Source organism: Rutidosis leptorrhynchoides, chromosome 10, assembly GCF_046630445.1.
Source record: "Rutidosis leptorrhynchoides isolate AG116_Rl617_1_P2 chromosome 10, CSIRO_AGI_Rlap_v1, whole genome shotgun sequence".
NCBI classification, from domain to species: Eukaryota; Viridiplantae; Streptophyta; class Magnoliopsida; order Asterales; family Asteraceae; genus Rutidosis; species Rutidosis leptorrhynchoides.
In genome coordinates, this window is record NC_092342.1 from 206684472 (window position 1) to 206707285 (window position 22814).

The 22814-nt window shown below is 36.1% G+C and overlaps 2 protein-coding genes across 2 annotated transcripts in view; one reads left to right on the forward strand and one right to left on the reverse strand.

Moving 5' to 3' along the window:
• The window catches only part of LOC139870771 (uncharacterized), a 62098-nt gene extending 50864 nt beyond the window's left edge, over window positions 1–11234 (forward strand). The window contains exons 3-4 of the mRNA XM_071858547.1: window positions 10990–11077; window positions 11167–11234. Coding sequence (XP_071714648.1) covers window positions 10990–11077; window positions 11167–11234 — 156 coding nt within the window. The remainder of the gene's footprint in view (window positions 1–10989; window positions 11078–11166) is intronic.
• A 350-nt stretch (window positions 11235–11584) lies between these two features.
• On the reverse strand, window positions 11585–13301 carry LOC139872661 (uncharacterized). The gene is made up of 2 exons (XM_071860589.1): window positions 12887–13301; window positions 11585–12307 (listed from the first exon to the last, which is right to left on the reverse strand). The coding sequence occupies exons 1-2, from the start codon at window positions 13219–13221 to the stop codon at window positions 11848–11850; spliced, it is 795 nt and encodes a 264-aa protein (XP_071716690.1). The 5' UTR covers window positions 13222–13301; the 3' UTR covers window positions 11585–11847.
• Window positions 13302–22814: the final 9513 nt, after the last annotated feature.

Below are 22814 nucleotides of genomic sequence, written 5' to 3' on the forward strand. Positions count from 1 at the left end.
TACGGGTATTACTCTAGCAATCATCGAGTTGCTATCGCTTGTAACTTCCACACCGCCACTCAAACACCTAAGGGTTTTCTTTCTGGTACCCTATGCTCAATGTAACCGTAACACCATCGGAGTCGAATACCACGCTAGTAGGTATGAAAGAAGCACCTAACGTTGCGTCCCGTAGACTCCATTACCAACATTCATCTAGATCAAACACTTGATCTCAGGGGTTCATCCACCCGACGAACCTCATGGATCATCAACTTCATCACGAAAGCGAACACGCTCTAACATCCGAATACTACTAAAATCGCCTAACATACGTGTAACCCTAGCATTAAACTCAGCGTCGTTCGTCTCGATCCCATTTCCCGTCTCCATTCTAAGGAATGCAAAGCGATTAGATCACGAACGTATAAAGCACACACACAATACCACCCCATCTTGCTAAACACTCGTCGTACATCACTTGCTAGACACGATTTGCACCCGTAATAAGGTTTGCAAGTCCTTATTACGCATACACGTCGTATCGACTCGTTAATACAACGACCGCCTCTCTTGATGATATATGCAACCGCAAACACAAACAAAACATAACACAAGAATCATTATCACAGCACAATAGCATATTAATAATATCCGCATTACTAATATAAATGTTAGTCAACCTATAAACAAGGCACTAACTAAACCCATTCCGACCCGTAATCCTACAAGTCCCGCAACAAATTTAGCACACACAAAAGTCTAAGTCTAGGCACCTATCTCAAGTAACCTAAATCCCTTAGACCATGCTCTGATACCACTTGTAACAACCCAAACCAAACCACGTTCGAACCCACTTAAAGTATCACAAAAAAAAAAATAGATTGTTCAGCTACTGGCGCGGCACGCCAGAACCTCGCGCGGCACGCCAAACTGGTCTGTCCAAAAAGTCTTTAAATGCGAAAAAGATTGACCACTTCCCGACGTATTTAGACAAAATGCTTTTCACAACATATTCATATATGAAAAACTAACACGTTCCATTCATAAAATAAGTTTTACGAGACCGGGCCCACATCGGCCGTTTTACGACTTTCGTACAAAATACAAGTTTTCAACCACATGATTTTTAATACAAAGTAAAGCCGAGCATGGCGATTGGGGATACGCTACCCAATCCTAATCGAATCCAAAAGCATTGCCTTTAAAGCAACTACGCAAGTCCACTAGTCCCCGCGCTTACCCGAGCCACCGCATCCATGCAAATCTATAAAAAAAGTCAACAACGAGAGGGTAAGCTAAAGCTTAGTGAGTGCAATAGTTACACACGTACATATATAATTTACCTACTTGCACTCCCTTACCCAAACCACACATTAATCCCGCATGTCAAAGCATAAGAAACCAGCATAATCAATCTTACCACAATGAACTCGTTTAACAAGCGTAAAAGCTAGTAACATCAAATGCACCATAAATACCTCGTGTATCAATTCGCAAAAGCTAGTAACATCAAACGTATAACTAGCATAAACCTTAGCATAATCTCACAAATCATCTCGTAACAAAGCTAGTAGCATCATAATCGTACAACTAGCAACACCATTAGCATAATAGTCATAACTAGAAAAAATCCGACCGCGCGTTGCTGCGGTTGTATTCGACGCGCGGTCCAATTTGGATATACGATGTCCGTTTCGCGTATAGTTAGTCGTGTTGTATATGTATATATATGTATGTAATATAGCCCGAAATATTTATTTTTTTTAACGATGTCCGTTTCGCGTATAGTTAGTCGCGTTGTGTTCGTAAAATTGTTTCGAGTTGAACGGTGGTCTCGGAAAAATTTAACTCGCACCGAGCGTGAATATAGGGCCCGTTATTTAGTGTTTTTTTAACGATGTCCGTTTTGCATATAGTTAGTCCCGTTGGGTTCGTGAGATTTTTTCGAGTTGAACGGTGGCCTCGGAAAAATTTAACTCGCACCGAGCGAGAAGATAGGGCCCGTTATAAATTCGGGTGGAGTAAGGTTTTTTTATTTTAATTAAATTATAAATTTACGTTTTTTACCCCTGAAAAAGTGTAAAGTTGAGGGGTTGTTGTGTAATTTGTGCGAAAGTTGGAGGACCATTTGTAGTGTGAACGCAAGCTCAAAACGACAATTCGTTAAAACTGAAACGACCAAAAATGGGAGGAGGTTTAGTATATAAGTATAATAATAATTAAATGCTACACAACAACTATAATCCATGGTTAACCAACTCTTCGCAAGGGAATGACTTCGCGAAATAAGTCATCGATGTTCATAACAACCGTTAGCTCCCAAAAACGGCTATGGTATGCTAACCCCCGAGGTGTTCCAAAAACGGCTATGGCATCACCCCCAAGTGTTCCCAAAAACAGCTATGGCATCACTTGATCAACGTGTGAGTAAAACACGGCTATTACTCACAATCTTGTACACAAACACGGCTATGTGCACAATAACTCGGATAATAACGTGGGAGTAAAACACGGCTATTACTCGCCACTATATGCACAAACACGGCTATGTGCATAATTATCAATTGGACAAAACGGCTATGTCCCACAACTATGGTCACAAAAACGGCTATGTGACACCGTTAATTAATGTGTGCAAAAACGGCTATGCAACACCTCAATGGTCACAAAAACGACTATGTGACTCATCGTCAAAATAATAACATTACAATAAATATATCGGGTCCACAATCTTAAGTCGCATGTAGTGCACAAAATCCGGCTATTGTGACACTATTCCCAAAGGTGTCTAAACGGCTATCGTCGCATCGATGTGCCCCAAAACCCGGCTATTGTGCACATCGCGCACAAGCAAATAAATTATATACACACATGTATAATTATTCCACTCACCTTGAAGTCTTGATGAGAACAAGCCAAATCCGATGATCCATCAATGAACGTACCTAAATCCATTATCATAATAATAAACAACACAATTAGGGTGGATTACAAACCAACCCATATTGACACCTAGTGCAATATCGACCCGATTGTACTTCCAAGTACAAATCACGCCCAAATTAATCAATAATCACTAACACAAGTGAGAATGGTCCTAGTACACCAATTAAACCCAATCATAGGTGTTAAACACCTATCTTGCCCATAATGACACTTAAACCCTAATTTTGACCCAAAGGAGTCAACATCGCGCCATTAGCGAGTTTTGACACCAAAACATATTTAACTCGGTTCTATGCTTCAACTAAATCCATTTTAAGTTTATAAACCTTATTAAATCGATAATTGGGTCATAATCATCACCAAACCCTAATTTTGACTCAAGTCAAAATTAGTCAACCCAAATTCACCTAAAGTGATTCCAACACTTCCATAATCACTAAACCTAGTGATTAAACTCAAGATTAAAGCCTAATCAAGGCCAAATCGTCAACCAACCCAAAACCCGCCAAGTGACAAGAATAACTAGTCACCATAAACCCATTTCATCATCTAAGAGGATTTCACTACAAATCAAACTCAAACCCTAACTTGAATATCAAATCTAACAAATGTAATTCGGAGTTTGAACTTACCAATACCACCAAAACGTAGCTAGGAGCGAGATGAACAACTTTAAAACCCGAGCTCTGGTGAGAATCCAACTCCTTCTTCTCCAAATCAAGCTCTCTCTCACTAAAAGTAGGTTTCTCTCACTAGGGTTTGAAGAGAGTGTTTGTGTGGGTGAGAAATGAGCTCCAATGGAGTTCTAGATCAGTTTTGGTGACTCTAAACCGACCCTAAATGAAAAGACCAAAGTACCCCTCACTTAAGACTTTTAAAAAGGCCGAAAATTGCATCAGACGGGTTCGGCGCGCCGCGCCGAAAGGTTGAGCGCCGCTCCAACCTACAGGTCAGTTTTCAGAAACTTGTTTTGGCCATAACTTTTTGACCGTAGCTCAGTTTTCGATGAATCAAATATCGTTGGAAACGTAATAAGATTTCATTTCCAATGGTAAGGCTTTGAAACATCAACACAAACTTTATTTGGGGTTGAAAAGATACGTACACACCTTGCCACTTCAGACAATGTCCAGTTTCCTTCGGCGTTCGAGCAAGCAACACGTACACTTCATACACGCATCGTACACCATAAATACATTATGTACAATAAATATTTGGGTCTTACAGATATTGAGGCATGGATTGTTGATGGTACTTGTGCTATTATTGATGGTACTGTTGGTGCCGGTGATGTTGCTGAAGCTGGTAGATTTTGCACCATATTCTCCAAATTTATTAATCGATTGCGAAGCTCGTTGACTTCTTCCATTACTCCAAGATGATTGGCAGTCGAAACGAACGGATGAATAAGGTTTAGAAGATAGAATATAATCGTGGCGAGATATTCGGGAAATGAGTGAGAAAATAGTATCTCGAACAGGTTCGCCGGTAAGTGCTTCAGGTTCACCGCCAAGAGGGCAATTCGGTTGGTGGAAAGGATCGCCTTCTTCGCGTCTCCATTGATTAAGTCGACTACGAACCCATCAGATGAATTGGGGATGGCTGATTGGTTGGTTCATTCTGGTGACACTGCTTTCGAAGCTTAGGTGAAACTCCATATCAGAATAGCTGTCGGAATCCGAGGAATTCGAACTGGTTGAGGGATTCATCTCGTATGATCATATGAAGGATTTTTGATATAAAAAAAATAGATTATAGGATGTAGATTAGTATCCTGCAATACAAAATTTACATATGCATATATAATACTAAAATCCCATAAGTTACGGAGGAATCTACGGAAGCTGTCAGGCAAAGTCTACAGTAATAGATACGCTAAGATATGAATTTTGTCTATACACTTTTCATGCAATCAATGCAGTAAGATGTGTCTAGACTAAGAATGATAAGCAAGTGATTCCCTAAGAATGATAAGCAGGTAATTTTCGACACGAAATGATAAGCAAAACTTTTGACATGCAGACGCGGTCGAAGTCCAGACTCACTAATGCATCTAATCAACTATCAGTTAAACACATTAATGCAAGACCTGGTTCGCTAAGACCGCCGCTCTGATACCAACTATAGAGACCCGTCCTAATCCATCTGGACGAAGTCCATATCGATTACAAACGATTCACAATAGTTGATTACATCGCGAGGTACTTGACCTCTATATGATACATTTTACAAACATTGCATTCGTTTTTAAAAGACAAACTTGCTTTACATCGAAAATTGACGGCATGCATATCATTTCATAATATATCCAACTATAATTGACTTAGTAATAATATTGATGAACTCGACGACTCGAATGCAACGTCTTTCAAAATATGTCATGAATGACTCCAAGTAATATCTTTAAAATGAGCAAATGCACAACGGAAGATTTGGTTCATACCTGAGAATAAACATGCTTTAAAGTGTCAACCAAAAGGTTGGTGAGTTCATAGGTTTATCATAAAAACAATAAAATTCATCATTTTGATAGACCACAATATTTAAATCCTGCATAGTACAAATGGGCTCGAATCCTATACCCACCTGTAATGTACATGCGATATCTTTTAAATACAGTACACCTTTCTCGTGCACAAAACCATTTTTCATAAATCATAGTAACCGTACACATATTCCGTGCACAAAAATAACATACACATAACCTGTGTATAAAATCATTCTCTCAATACATAACATTCACTTCAATTGGTGGCAATTATCATGTCCACATAATTCAATGGCGGCAATTATCATGTCCACATAATTCAATGGTGGCAATTATCATGTCCTCATAATTCAATAATAATCCGCAGAACTTCTGTCTGCATAATAATTCATTCGAGAAATGTTTTGCTTGTGTCTATCTCGTCAAACATTTATAAAAGCAGTTCATGTATTCGCAGTTCAAAATATATTTCAAAAGAATTTAATAAAGCAGTTGTAAGAAATAGCGCATGTATTCTCAGTCCCAAAAATGTAAAGAGTAAAAGGGATCATATGAAACTCACCTAATGTATTTTATAGTAAAAATACATATGACTATATTAAACAATGCAGGGTTGGCCTCGGATTCACGAACCTATATCATTTGTATATATATATTAAAATATATAATTAACATGTAATAATAATCAAACCAGTTTATATATATATTATTGATTTAGTTTAGTCATATATTTGTTATTTTAAAAGTTATATATATTTATTTTGTATTTTAATATTTATACCTATAGTTATATTAACAATAAAAATAATATTACTAAAATAAATAAAAAGTCATATGTTAACAATCATAATAATAATATATGTGATAATAATAATGTTAATGACATTATTAATAACAATAATAATACTTTTTCTAATAATAATAATAAAGTGAACAACCTTTGAAGAAGCAAGATTTAAAAAAAATATGCCATTCCCCGGACTTGAACCCGCGACGTCCCGCTAACCCAATAACATCCTTAACCGTCCCCCCATTTCATCTTTTCTGTTTTGAATCATTATCATCCTAATCGTATCATCACCATTTAACATCATCGACCATTCGTTATCATATTCATCGTCACCATTATTATTATCGTTTATCATTTTAATTATCATCATCTATAATCGTGTTCATCCTAATACCCGCTATCATTTTTCTAACATCATCATCTTATTGTAATCACATTATCAACATCATCATCAATATATCATCATACTATCATCACATGATCTAGTTTCCATCATCATCGTCATCAACTTATGTACTAGATGTAGCAGCCATGTTAAACAATTTTTAAAGCCCACTTAACTTTAATGAGTCCATATATTAATAGTCCATTAACTTGATTTGTTGGATCCACCCAACTAACCATTAATTGAAACCCTTTTGTCCAGGTCCATTACTAATCTAATATGTATATTTCGCTGTTAAAACAAATCGGCATATCAAACTTAGCAACCCTACCACTTTAACATGTGGTGTAGTTGATTCAACTTTGATGGCCCATCATCTTGGTATTTTAAAACCCAAACGTCTTTGTATACTTATAGTCAGAAAAAAATAATGAACACGTCCTAAAAGATAAATAGAAGATGGTGACCCAAATAAGAATCCTAGCTTGCAACAGCTCAATTTCTATTTTCTTTAATACCCAAGTGGGGTTGTGCTTATACATGTCGGCCTAAAAAAATAAGTAGTAGGCCAACAGCCATTATTCTCTTTTCTCAATCATACGCATATATCACAATATGGGAATTTTCTTTTGAGTAAATATATAATACCCAACCCTACCGTCCACTTACTCCCCTTTCTCTATCCACTTGCATAATATCATAATTGTCAATTTAGTTTCTAATAAAGTGTCAATAATTTTCGCTGAATATAAGCCATAACCGTAGACTCTCATTTGCATATAATGCGGATTGTAACAGCAGCTGTAGCAGCAGCCTGTTGTTCGAACAGAAAGAAAAGCAGTACGATTGCAGCAGAAATGAATTAGAAGTAGCAGCAGTCAATCATGTCTCTTCGTTAATGATAGGGATAGATAGAGGGTGGGTTTGATGAATAACAGAAAATGGATAGAGAAAGGATGGTGGTGTTAGAAGTAAGGTGAAAGTGATGTGTGATGTTTGTTAGAATTATAAACAGGAAATGGGTGTTTGGGTTAATATCTCTATATGTATAAGTACCGTATGTATATATATATGTATATATATATATATATATATGTATATATATATATATATATATATATATATATATATATATATATATATATATATATATATATAACTTAGGAGAGAGAGAAGGGAGAGGGATAGTGAGGGAGGATGGTGGCGGTTGAGAGGTGGTGAGGTGATTTGTAGGTTGTCGTGAAGTTATTAACAAGCAAGTAGGGTGATGGGTTATCAAGGGTGATGGAGGTTATGGTAATTGTGGTGATGGTAGAAGTTAACGAGTTTGGTCAGAAAACCGTAAAACAAAATCAACAAAAATAGTGATCAAATGGTTGATGTAGAAGTTGATCGAGCAAGAAAATAAGATGAGGAGTGGTGATTTAAGGTTTGATCTTGAATTTATATATATGTATGATTGCGTATATGTATATGCTTATGAATATGTAATATGTAAGAATACATATATATGAAATTAGATATTGAATAAAGTAGAAACAATGAACTTACATATATCAAATATAGGACATGGATATGTTCGATTAAATTATTTGTTTCAACTGCAAATGGGATGTCGGTTGTTTGATTGAGAAAAGGAAGTAAAAGAAATATGGGATGGTGATCAAGGTTTTAAGTGGAGAGTTCATGAAGAAGAAAATGTTTACTGAAGAAGGAAGTGTGATTATGGTCATCTATCCATATATATCAATATATATACTTGTACATAACATGTGAAGTGATAACAATAGAAATCACATGTCGATGAATTAGAATATGATAAAGTAAAATAGTGCAATCACATTACTAACAACTTACAGATGAAAACAAGGGTTTGTTAGTGATGATTTATCAATATGTCTCCCGTACATATATAATATAATAAGGTAAAGTAGATGCAATGATTTCAAAAGATAGTACCATAATTTAAGACTACAGGAAAATTCAATTGTTAATATGTTACCGACAGTTTTCACGGCGAGTAAAATATTGTGTCCGTTGTTAATCAGTTGCGGATAAGAGTACGCAGAAGAATCCCAAATTTTTATATTAAATCTATATAGTTATTTTGGTTTGAAACCTGATCAAAGAGATTCGTCTAATATTTATTTTTAGTTCCTAGTAAACTGTTCGGAGTGTTAAAACTCAACTTAAGATAATTAAATATTTTTTTGTTTTTTTAAGAACTCTAAAATTTACATTACTCAATTACATACCACTTTTATTTGTAACATCTCACAAGTTCAAATTAAACTTATTTTAATATTTATCGAATGGCAAATGAGTGTTACTGTCGCTTACTAAATAAATTCGAAACTATATATACTTATTCAATATACTTTATTTATATATATATATATATATATATATATATATATATATATATATATATATATATATATATATATATAGATATGTTTTAAATAATAATTATTTTATTTTATTTTATTTTACATAATTAGTTTCTAACAATTACATCATAAATTACATTTCTATATATATATATATATATATATATATATATATATATATATATATATATATATATATATATATATATATATATATATATATATATTTGTATTTAAATATATACATATTTATTTACAAATTAGTGGTTCGTGAATCATCGGAAATAGTCGAAGTTACATGAATGTATGAAACAGTTCAAAATTTTTAAGACGCAACATAACAGACTTTGCTTATCGTGTCGAAATCATATAAGATTAAGTTTAAATTTGGTCAGAAATTCCCGAGTCGTCACAGCCCCACCCCACAAGCTAAAACTGAAGATCGGTCAACCAATAATGTTGTTACGGAATTTGTACCCCAGCGCAGGCATGTGTAATGGAACCCGGCTTATCATTACCGACTTTCAAAAATTTGTAATTCAGGCCCGCATAATTACTGGCTCGCATATAGGGAATATGGTCATATTACCTAGAATAGTCTTAACCGCTACACAGTCCAAGTGGCCATTTGTGTTACAACGCATCCAGTTTCCCGTTAAACCATGCTACGCAATGACGATTAACAAGAGCCAGGGGCAATCACTAGAATTAGTCGGCCTCTACTTACCAAAACCAGTATTCAGCCATGGCCAGCTCTACGTTGCAATGTCGCGAGTCACACACCCCGATGGCCTGAAAATAGTCCTGGTCAACGAACTAAACGACGAGTTGAAGAACCATACAAGAAATGTCGTCTACAAGGAAACCTTCACAAACCTACATCATGTTATTTAAAGGTTCATCATCTCTTGCTTTAACCCATTAATTATATACTGTCCTTTATTTACCTATAAGTTATAACATATTAGTGCTATTAACAATAAATATACAGTTTATTGTCACCCGGGCTGTATTTGCATTATTAGCACCGGTTAGTTGCTACTTTGGCAGTTTGTGCCCCCAAAATTAGCTGCTTCAGGTAAATTGTTACTTCAAACGTCCCCTGCAAATTTGACCATTAGTGTAGCACCCTTTATTAGACTAAAAACTAATTAGTTAGTAACACGCCATATCCAGAAACCACCCTTCATATACCTAAATTTTGTTCTGAAAGTATGCATTATATAAAAAAACCCTGCATTATATAAAAAAAACCCTGCATTATATAAAATAGCATACGTGATATAATCTGCTACATTCCTACTGCTCACTTTTAATTTTACAAAATATAACGTTCCTATTTTGGCAATCATGTGCTTTGTTGTCTTATTTGAAACTTAATTCAAGCATACGTGATATAATCTGCTACATTCCTACTGCTCACTTTTAATTTTACAGAATATACCGTTCCTATTTTGGCAATCATGTGCTTAGTTGTCTTATTTGACACTTAATTCAACTTATACTAACAATAAGTACATTTAAAGCCTCTATTGCTAATAAACCGTTGGTTTTAAGTAGGAACAATACACAGGCATCTTCCTCTGCAACTACTCTCAAACAAAATTTCATTCCCTCCCGGAGAACAGCGGCTACACTTGCTATAGACTCAGGTATACAATTTAGACAGACATTACTTATGAAACAGATATATAAATGCTAACTTTAAGATTATAGCATACAATCAGGACTCTTCTAGGTGATAACATCTAAGCATCGTAATAGTTGATAGTTATTATACCAATACATGAGTTCCTTTTAATTCCCTTTAAATGGCAGCAGCTGGAGAATGTAGGTGTTATACTGGAATAAAATAGGCATTATGCCCAAGCTTCCGCACCAGCAACCAACATATTTGGCGAATCCAGTTCGTAGTCGAGTCGGCAGAGATATCGGATTGTTTTACCCTGTGCGGAAAATGCCTACATCAGCCTACAATTTTACTGTCATATAATAACAAATGTTATAGCTTTCAACCATATTTTTAATGCGTATTCCTGGATTTATATGCACTGTAAATTTATCTTGGAGTAAACTAAATTCTGCAAATAGCAGAGGTAAAAAACCATCACTTTCGTATACTTGTTGTAGGCCTCTGTTTACAGACTCTTTAAATAGAGCCTCATACCCTTGCATATTGAATTAGCAACCACATTTGACATAGAAAACAAGCCAACGTTCACGTGTAACGCACGGGCATTGACTACTAGTTAAGCACCTAAATATTATGTAACATGCTCTTAAATTATATCAAAATCACTTATTAAACAACTTTATTATAGTTTTTTGTTCATGTCAAATGTTAGTAAGGTAATTTTACATCATTCACATTATTTTTTTAAAATGTATATCAAACAGGTTATTTTCATTTAGAAGTAACTTCATTCGAACCTTTTGAATCGTTCAGATTATGAACCATTCAACGTCAATCCATTAAGTTTTATCTAATGCACCCTGAATAAATTGATTTTTGGACAAATCAAACCACTTTTGAATATACTGTAAAACTTTCATTTGTATTACACACAAAAGTTAGATTACACTAATTTTATTTGTTTCATAATGTGGTTAGAGTAATCAGGTTGGTATATTCCACCACAAGATAAGAGTTAAGCATTTCAACAAATAACTTAGTTCAAACTATACAATATATACAAAACAGTACATCATTCACACATGATACGCTAGTACAAAAGCCCAGTACTACACTGAGGTAAAAGAGTTGTAGATAACATAAACAGCATATATATCGACTCCACTAAATAGAACCATGCTTTACAACACCTGTACTCTGATCAAAATTTCGTTGATGCAAGAACCGAGAACATTAATTTTTATGTGATGATGATTCCATCTTCGATTCTGAAACGGAAGCAACATATCGGGTCACCCCTGAGGAGTACATAGATATCTCAAAGTATGTCGGCTTTGGTGTCGAGGGGCAGCCAAGAGACTGGATTAGGTCATTGACAGACAAAACTTGAAACCTTGGAGGTGCGTTTAAGGCAATGTTATGAACACGGTGTTCATAAATCTTACCATTTTTGTCGAGCTTGTACTCTGACGTACCATCAAATCGTCCACGGCTCTCCCATGGGACCCGCGGAATCCCATGAACAGTCCAACGTATCATTATCGTGCTTTCAACAGGTTGCCATACACTTATGATGTCAACCCACAAGGCCTTGAAGAAGATTCTTCCGTTGAATCTTAATGCCCCAAAGATCGTTTTATAATTCGCGATTCCAAAAAAAGTGTTGAGCGGATCTTTAAAGACAATATCATCCCTATAGTTTAAAAAAATATAAAAGCGCAAACATCATCACATTAAAAATCCCCAAGCATTTCATGCTACTACAATTATGCTTGGACACACACAAAGGAAGCCGATTAATTAATCGTCAACATACTAAAGCATATCATGCATTCATTTACATTATCAACGTATAATAACAAGACAGAATCACAAAACACATGTTTTGATCATCAACTTATGCATTTTCTATTTTGATTTGTAAAAAGATACAGAGCATATTTTCTTAGTTTAAGTATCGATTTTATTAGAAATTAAGTCACAATTCAAGGAGGTGGTTGTATATGAAGGCAAATATAGTTACTAGAAAGCATATATACATATATTGGCATATTTATTCATATTAGAGCAGACAAGTTTTCGTTCTCAGTTTTTAACCATAAATAAATCATGTATCTATTGTATGTATAGGTTCAACCTAAAGAAAAATTAACACTCAGAATAGCAACAGTTGAACCACAAACACAACAGAATATCAAAATCACATTTAATATTATAATCCATTATTAAAAATTAAAATTAAAATTAAAATCATATACATGTACATACATACCTGTATATATCAAAACTGAGCTCTCGGTAAAAGAGCTCAGGGAACTCTTCACGAAGCGTCCGAATTGCATTTCCAGTATTCACATAATAATTCTGTTTTTCTTCATCTTCTTTGCTAGGTTTAACTGACGTTGATGCAGAATTACGTGTTCCGGTAACATCATTCAAAATCCAGGGCTCCAAATCCTTAATTCTGGAGCAAACCCTAACTCTGATTCTTCGTTTTCTTCTGTTATTTCTATCGATCGCCATATCAGTACCGATTGAATTATGGTTTCTGATAAATGGAGACTTAACATGAGTGAGCCCGGAGATGGACTGTAAAAGAACGGCCATCGGAAATTGTTCGGCGAGGTATCGGATTTGGATTTTTAATTTTAATTTAATTTAAAAAGGAAAGAAAAAATGTGGTCATTTTTATTCGACGGAAATAGAATATCTTCTAGTTCATTCGGACAACTTTCTTAATTTTCAAAGACATAATTTAATTCCTCGTCCCTGAACTTTACATCATTTTTGCCTCTCTGTCTTTTTTCTTTTTTTTGTGCACTCCTCGTCCCTTAAGAATCATACCACTACATCCCTCGTCCTCCCGTCTACTTTCTGTCTATTTCAGTCGTTAAGTCAAGCATGTGTAAAGCATGTGAGGATATTTTTGTCATTGTTCCCTTTACCCCTTCCTTTATCTCTCTGACTTCTCCCTATCTGCTACAGTACACAACATATACACGAATTCATCTTCATGAATTTAACATATCAATTTCTTCATTGATATGTCTAATTTCAAATTGATATCAGATAATTGATTCTTAACAAAATCCTCAACCTCGACTTCGTTCACAGTGCTTTAACATCATGAAAATTGGTTCAGATCTGGAGATTCATACTCGTCGAGTACAACTTTTCATTGTTTCGGTCTTCAGCATTCATCAGCAAGTTATAGATCGAATTGAGCGGAATTTTTGCATCCTCATACATCGATGAAGCTTCGCGACTCAACAATTTACCATGACAATCATCATACGATTCTAGAACTAATGGTCAAAGTTTAAGTGTTTTCGGTCAAGGATTTAATTGAAACGAATATGTGGTTTTCAGATGTTAAAAACAGATTTCGAGAGTTAGAATGAAGATTTTGAACAAGTTTCATGAAGATTTCGTGACCTGAAAACAACTAATTCATAGATTTTGATTTTCATGCTCAAACGACTTTGCTGCTACTGTTCATCTTCGATTTCATTAGTTGCAGTTGTTTTTTTTTTCTAAGTTCATTACAAAGGATGCTAATCGCTGCTCAAGGAGTGTTTTTCAATCATTTTTGTGATTGAATTTCGTCGAATTGAAGGTTGTTGATTTTTGTTCTTCGTGTTCATGGAGGTTTGAAGCAAATTTTATTACGAGTATTTGTAGTAAGCTATTCAACAAATTCAAGATAAGATCCTGTGAGAAAGGGAAAAAAAACATGTGCCGATAACAATGTTGCTAAACTAATTAATACGAGTAATTATAGTAAATTCGATTTACCTGTTGAATCCATGTTTGTTGAAAGAGGTTTTGAAGGTGGGGCATAAGCATTGATGCAGGTAAATTGTTATTTACAGAACTGGTATTAATCTCCCTTGGTATTAATTATTCTCCATTGATGTTGGTAAATTGTTATTTACAGAACTGGTATTATGCACATATCAATTTCTTCATTGATAATTGATAAATACGTATATGTCGTGCATTGTAGCAGAAATTAGGGTTTATATTTTTTTTTAGGGATGAATTAGGGAGAAGTCAAGTAGATAAGGAAGGGGTAAAAGGAACAAAGACGAAGAAAGACTAAAATACCCTCACATGCTTTGCACATGCTTGACTTAACGGTTGAAATAGACAGAAAGTAGACGGGAGGATGAGGGATGTAGTGATATGATTCTTAAGGGACGAGGAGTGCACAAAAAAAAAAAGAAAAAGGACAAGGAGTCAAAAATAATGTAAAGTTCATGGACGAGGAATGAAATTATGTCATTTTCAAAATACCCCCATTTATTTGAAGAGTTGATTATCTTCACCCCTTTGGCTTCGTATATATTGGGGAGTGATGTGTACACAACCATTTTTTACACATACACAACCAACATGCTTTACAGTATTGTACTGTACGATACTATAAAGCATGTTTAGTTGTGTATGTGTAAATATTGGTTGTGTACATATCATTAACCATATTTTATATCCAAAAGTCAAACTGAGGTGATTAATAACTAGTATTATGATTGCTATTATATGTTAAGACAAAATTACACCATTCCTCTTTAATGTTTGCTCAAATTCATGAATGAATTTAAAGTATTTCTCTTAATATGAATGATCTTATGTTTAAAAATGTTTTGTCGTTGAATCCTAAATGTAATAGACGTTATTTCCTCATCGCTAGTATGCATCACGTGAGATTCACGGGAGGGCGTTTTAGTCATTAACAATTGGAAAATAGCGATTCCAACTCACGTGATGTACAATAACAATTAGGTATGGCAATGGATGCAAAAACATTCGAGAACTGCGGGTATCCGTACCCGTGATGGGCATGTAAATTTAGAGAAGTTCACCTGTGGATCCGTATCGGGTGAAATCTTGTACCCGTTGACGGGTCACAGGTGGGTGATGGATATATTAGACCCATTGCGTGTAAAATCCTACCCGAGGGTCCGTAATACCCGTTTGAAGAATCAGTGAGTTTACCCATTAAACAACCTGTGAACCAACATACGTATGCAGTTAATGAAGATTTATTATGCATTTAAGCTTACATTTTCAATACAAATAATTATAATTATTACCAACATTGAAAGATTAAATCTTCCTTTATTTGTTTACCATGTATTAATAGAGACTTACCTTCTCAATACATTTGAAATATAACCAAATTTCATTATATGAGTTTCTACAAATTTTCAAAGGTTCTAAAAGTTCCTGGCTTCTTGCTTACTTACATTCCACTATAAAAAAATAATGTTTTTGATGCAGGTGAGCTAGACAATGTAACCAGTAATGCAACCAGCAACGCAATCAGTACAAGCTCAAAATTTGTTATACACAAATCAGGCCAAGCAATGGTCGTGTTGCCTTCTCTTTCTTATGACCTAAGCGTTTTTTGGGACGTTTTAAGAATCTCGGGTTACCTTACTTCAGTCCTAAAACTGAAGTAGTAAAGTTCATGAATAAAGTTTTTGATAGTTGAACGCAAGTTAGCAATGAAGAAGAACCAGCAGACGCACTTTAGTTCAGCCAACAGAGCTTTAACTCACTCAACCGAAGCGTCAGCAGACGAACCAGCAGAGTATTTACTTAGCTGAATGAACTTAGTCTCCATCCATTTTAACTAGATATTCGTTTAAAGCTGCGTTGAGATTGAGTTATAACAACCCGTGCTGGTTTATCTTCCGAGCTGGTTAGCCACCGAAAACATCAAAAATTTATTCATGCAAATTAACTCTAAAATATCCATTTAATTTGAGTAGATCATATTTTAATCAAACTCAAACTGAAAGGATCTCAAATTACATTGTCCATCGTTCTAGTGGATGTCAAAGCTGCTCACATGGAATATAAAGCTTGACATGCTGACCCGATTGTTGTAAGCTAGCCTTAGGACATTTGCTGAGTAAGAAGCTGACTTTAAAGTTAGTTCTTCTACACATCTTTGACGACCCGCCAAAATCGTCATTAGCTGCGCTGTCAACTTAGGTCCCGTTACGTGGTCATAAGTCTTTAAAACAAAGTTTGACCAAAATATATCGCATTCATTTCAAATGTAAGGATGTTTTAAGGTTTACAAAAGTAGATTAACAACTAGTTACGTTACAACGTTTAAAGTACAAATGAAACATATGCAACACAATTTAAAGTAAAGTCAAAAGACGCTCCATGTATGCATGTATACTCGACATCCAAGCAATTATCAAAATAGTGTGCGGAAGCATGTATCACTTAGCGTTCAAGGACCTGAGAAAAACATAGAAAAATCTGTCAACGAAAACGTTGGTGAAATCATAGGTTTAGTAAGTATATTGTATTGAACCACAAGATTTATAACGTTGCAATAATAGTAAACCATTCTAAAAGTTGTTGTTTGTATCACGAGCACCCAATTATCAAGGCTTAACTGTATACGAACCTCTGCATCATAGTGTTAGAACCTACACTATACCCGAAAATATATTTCATTCGCCAACAGTAGCGAACCGTCCGAATGAGGGTTTGTCAAACCCGTATGGATCCACACAACATAAGTTCTCGCTTACACTCTACAAGTGTAACTAATGATAATTGAATTGAGGATTTTTGTTCGAACTCGTACGTAGAATGTTTGTTTTCGTACTTGTGTTCACTTTATAAAACGAAACGTTTATGTTTTCTCATCCCAAGTATAAGTATAAAAGAGTAAAAGTGGGACTATGATCTCACCTTGAGTGCACGAGTAAAAAGGTACTTCACAAAGTAAACGTGTGCAAGAACGAATGCTAGTCTTGACATAAACAAGTAGGTTGTATCAATACCGGTAAAATATGAGGTCGATCAAAGTTGTTCAATTAGTCCTATGGCTCGTTACGACTCGATTATATAGCATGTGAGTCAAGTTGTCAAGTTTCATGCAAGATATAAGTACAAGAGAGAGGTTATAACGATTAAACAAAGTATTGGTTGAGTTTGAATAAAAGTCAACTTTAGTCAAGTCAAAGTCAACATGTTTGGGTCGGGTCTCGGACAATTTTTCTAAGCTTTATAATCATATATAAGTATGTTGGAACAAGTTTCATGTTAATCGGACATGTATAGCATAGCGGGAATTAAACGGAAAATGAAAAGTTTGGATAACCATTTTTCAGGCATGAACTGCGCCGCGACTTGAAGGAGGCGTGCCGTGGGGTCACTGGGCAAAAATTTCTGGGCTGTTTCCAAGTGTTTAAGTCTCGAACCAATTTTCTCCAAGTCACAATTTATGAACCGAAAACAATAAAAACGCATATCATACATCGTTGGAAAGGTATTTTAACAAGAAATACAACTAAACACATATCATCAATCAAATCCATCTTTTACAACAACTAAATCCTCGTCGAATGATTATTGAATGTTCATCACTTAATGTTTCATGCTCATAAATGCAAATGATGATTCGGGAACTTAACACACACATATAATACGCCATTTCGAAGGTAATTACGCATACAATACAACTAAACACTTACCAACAACATTACAAAGCATTTAATGCATCAAAATTTCATATTTAAGTCTATCAAACCCTAACCAAAATCACAAAATCAATAATCATGTTAGTGAAGTTTTCCAAGTCAACCTACACATCAAATTGAAGCTAATGATGATAGTAACACAATTAATACATGAACTTTAACATATAACAACATTTAATTAATCAAAACTCAAGATTAAACTAATAATTTTTCAAGTTCAAGCTAGTTACACCAAAATGACAAGAACAAGCATACAAATCATATATTTATGTTAGACTTGAGCCATAGACACTAATTAACACTTTTATAAGTCAAGAACACCAAGAACAAGAAATCTAGAGTTTTTGAAAAGCTCACCCCAAGTAATGAAATTGGCATCAAGTTTTAGAGGATGAAGAGAGGATTCCAAATATGTAATTTGTTTTGATGTTAGCTTGCTAGATTTAAAATGGATGATGAATCTTTGATTTGAAGAAGATGGAGCAAAAAGTGAAAGTAGTAAAATGGAAGAATATGTGGGAGGTGAAAGTGAATGGTGGGGAGTGGGGTTTGACTAGTTGACCTAGTAACTAGTTTGGCCCCTTGGCAACTTTAGTCCCTCGAGTTTAAAAGCGGGTGCGTGAATTAACTAAACGAATTATTTTAAATACGCTAGAGTAAACGGGAGATGTTATAATTAAATAACGGACTTTAAAATAATTAAATGAAAAGTAAACGGAAAAATACGGGTTATTACATTACTTACTCCTTAAAAGAAATTTCATCCCGAAATTTAGATAGATGTAGGAGGTGTTGCTTCCTTCTCGGGATCTTGCGTTGCCAATTCTACGAACAAGTGAGGATACTTTCTTTGCATTTGATCTTGTATTTCCCATGTAAACTCGGGTCCTCTTTTGGCATTCCAACGAACTTTGACAATCGGGATTTTACTTTTTTTTAGCGTTTTGACCGAGTGGTCTACAATTTCAACCTGTTCTTCCACGAAGTGAAGTTTGTCATTAATAATAAGCTCTTCGAGAGGGATGACGAGTTCTGGTTCGGCAAGGCACTTCTTCAAGTTTGATACATGGAAAGTAGGATGAACGGAGCTCAATTGGGTCGGAAGATATAAACGGTAAGCAACGGGTCCAATACGCTCCAAGATTTCAAAAGGACCAATATATCGTGGATTTAGCTTTCCACGTTTCCCGAAATGGATTACACCTTTCCAAGGTGCGACTTTTAACATTACGCGGTCACCCACTTGGAATTCGAGATCTTTACAACTAAGTCGGCATAGCTCTTTTGATGACTACGGGCCGTCTTGAGTCTTTCTCGGATTTGAACGATCTTCTCGGTTGTTTCATGGATGAGTTCAGGTCCGGTGATTTGCTTGTCACCTACTTCAGCCCAACAAATAGGAGAACGACATTTGCGGCCATATAAAGCTTCGAAAGGTGCGGCGTTAATACTCGAGTAATAACTCTTGTTGTAAGAGAATTCGGCTAGAGGCAAATGCTTTTCCCAAGCTTTTTCGAAGTCTATAACACATTCTCGTAACATGTCTTCCAAGATTTGAATCGTGCGTTCGCTTTGTCCGTCAGTTTGTGGATGATATGCGGTACTCATGTCTAAACATGTTCCCAAGGTTTCTTGTAAGGCACCCCAAAATCTAGAAGCGAAACGGGCATCTCGGTCAGAAATAATCGATAAGGGTACACCGTGACGGGATACAATTTCCTTAATGTATAGTTGTGCAAGTTTGTTCATTTTGTCGGTTTCTTTCATGGCTAGGAAGTGAGCGGATTTGGTGAGACGGTCAATAATAACCCAAATGGTATCATAACCGCCCACCGTTTTTGGTAGTTTTGTGATAAAGTCCGTCGTTATTCTTTCCCACTTCTATTGCGGGATTTTGGGTTGTTGAAGTAACCCGGATGGCCTTTGATGTTCGACTTTGACCTTGGAACAAGTTAAAAACTTTGCAACATAAATAGCAACGTCCTTTTTAATGTTCGGCCACCAATATTGTTCTTTGAGATCGTGGTACATCTTACCGGTCCCGGGATGAATCGAATACCTTGACTTATAGGCTTCGTCTAGAATAAGGCTTCGTAAATCTCCATAACTAGGCACCCAAATTCTTCCGGCGAAATATCGGAGTCCGGTCTCCTTAACTTCGAATCGAGAGATGAGAACGTTCAAGTGTTCGTGAGAAATATTTTCATCTTTGAGAGCTTCATCTTGGGCTACACGGATTTGGCTATTGAGATTGGTGTGAATGGTGATGTTTAAGGCTCGGACACGAAGAGGTTCCATTCTTTCCTTTCGGCTCAAGGCATCGGCTACTACATTTGTCTTCCCGGGATGGTAACGAAGTTCACAATCATAATCGTTCAATGTTTCAATCCACTGTCGTTGTCTCATGTTTAGTTATTTTTGATCGAAAATGTGTTGGAGGCTTTTGTGGTCGGTGAAGATGGTACTTTTGGTTCCGTAAAGATAGTGTCTCCACATTTTGAGTGCAAAGACAACGGCTCCCAGTTCGAGATCGTGTGTCGTGTAGATTCGTCCGTGACTTTTCAATTGTCGAAAGGCATAAGCAATAACTTTCTTTCGTTGCATCAATACACACCCAAAACCATGTTTCGAGGCATCACAATATACAATAAAATCATCATTGCCTTCGGGAAGAGATAAGATAGGAGCGGTGGTTAACTTTTTTTTTAAGGTTTGAAATGCCGACTCTTGTTCGGCTGCCCAAACAAATTTCTTTAGAGGATGTGCAACCAAAGAGAAATCTTCGATGAATCTACAATAATAACAGGCGAGGCCTAAATATTGACGAATATGAGTAGGAGTAGTGGGGGTTTCCCATTTACTAATGGCTTCGATTTTCGTGGGATCGACTTTAATACCTTGATTACTTACAACATGACCAAGAAATTGGACTTCCTTTAACTAAAATTCACACTTGGAGAATTTGGCATATAGTTGTTCTTGTCTCAAGAGTTCAAGCACGAGTCGGAGGTGTTGTTGGTGTTCTTCTTCGCTTTTTGAATAGATTAAGATATCATCTATGAATACGATAATGAATTTGTCTAGATACGGCTTGCACACGCGGTTCATAAGATCCATGAACACCGCGGGTGCATTAGTTAAACCGAATGGCATTACAAGAAATTCATAACTACCATAACGAGTCCGGAAAGCGGTTTTGGAGACATCTTCCCCCTTAACCCTTAGTTGATGATAACCCGAGCGGAGATCGATTTTTGAATATACACAAGACCCTTGTAGTTGATCAAAGAGGTCATCGATGCGAGGAAGAGGATATCGGTTCTTAACCGTCAATTTATTTAGTTCACGATAATCGATGCACATTCGTAGGGATCCATCTTTCTTCTTAACGAATAAAAGCGGAGTGCCCCATGGTGAATGGCTAGGTTGGATAAAACCACAGTCAAGTAGTTCTTGAATTTGACTTTGTAATTCTTGCATTTCAGATGGAGCAAGTCTATACGGTGCACGTGCTACTGGTGCGGCTCCCAGAATAAGATCGATTTGGAATTCAACCGGTCGATGAGGTGGATGACCCGGCAGTTCTTCAGGAAAAACATCGAAAAAGTCACTAATAATTGGCACATCATCGATATGCTTCTCATCGGTCTAGACTTTCTTAACGTGGGCTAGGATCTCAAAACAACCCTTTCGAAGATATTTTTCAACTTTAAGGCACGAGACGAGGTTGAGTCCGGTGCAACTCTTATCGCCATAAACAATCAAGGGTTCACCATTCTCGATAGGAATTTGGATTGCTTTAAGATCATAAAGGATGTGAGATTTTGTTTTGGCTAACCAATCCATACCAATTATTACATCGAAGCTCCCTAGTTCTATAGGTATCAAGTCAATTTCAAACTCTTTACCCAATAAGTTTAACGTACACCCCCGATAAAATTTGTCGGCATGCAATAGTTTCACGTTGGCCACTTCAATGGTATAAGTAGTATCTAGAGGGAGTGGTAGAGTGCAAAAAGCATGAGTCAAGGTCTTGGATACAAAACTTTTATCGGCACCCGAATCGAATAAGTAAGAAACATAAGAGTTGTTGAGAAGAAACGTACCTGTGACTAGTTCATTGTCATCTCAGGCCTCTTGGACGTTAATTTTGAAAGCTCTACCGCGTGCATTAGGGTTAGCTTTCTTCTTTGGGCATGCATTTTTAAAATGAACCGGTTGGCCACATTCATAACAAACACCCGTTTTTGGTGCAATGGGTCCCTTTTGAGTGACGGGAGTGGTATTTCTACAATCGTTGGCCACATGGCCACTTCTTTGACATTTGTTGCAAAATTTCTTACCACATTCACCAAATGATGTTTGTGGCACTTGTTGCAAAAAGGTAGATTTTCGGCATAACCTTTCTTGCCGTCGGAGGTGAAAGACTTCTTGGCGAAGTTGTTGTTGTTGTAGTTGCTTGATTGGGGGCTTCCCACTTTCTTTTGTTGCCACCCGATTTATCCTCGGCCTTGGGTGCTGGCACTTCAATTTCATCCACCGTTTCCATCAATTGGTGGGCCATCTTTAACGCCTCTTGTAGGTTAGCGGGTTTGGATGACATTACCCCGTGTTTAATACTCTTAGGGAGGCCATCCATGTAAAGTTTAACCCTTAGGGACTCGGGAGTCACGAGGTTTGGAAACA

Bases quoted from the DNA above. Each gene is read 5' to 3' on its own strand.
- LOC139872661 (XM_071860589.1), bottom strand. From the start codon at position 13,221: ATGGCCGTTCTTTTACAGTCCATCTCCGGGCTCACTCATGTTAAGTCT. The intron at 12,308-12,886 runs GTATGTATGTAC...TTTAAACTATAG, and splicing joins CTCAGTTTTGATATATACAG to GGATGATATTGTCTTTAAAG.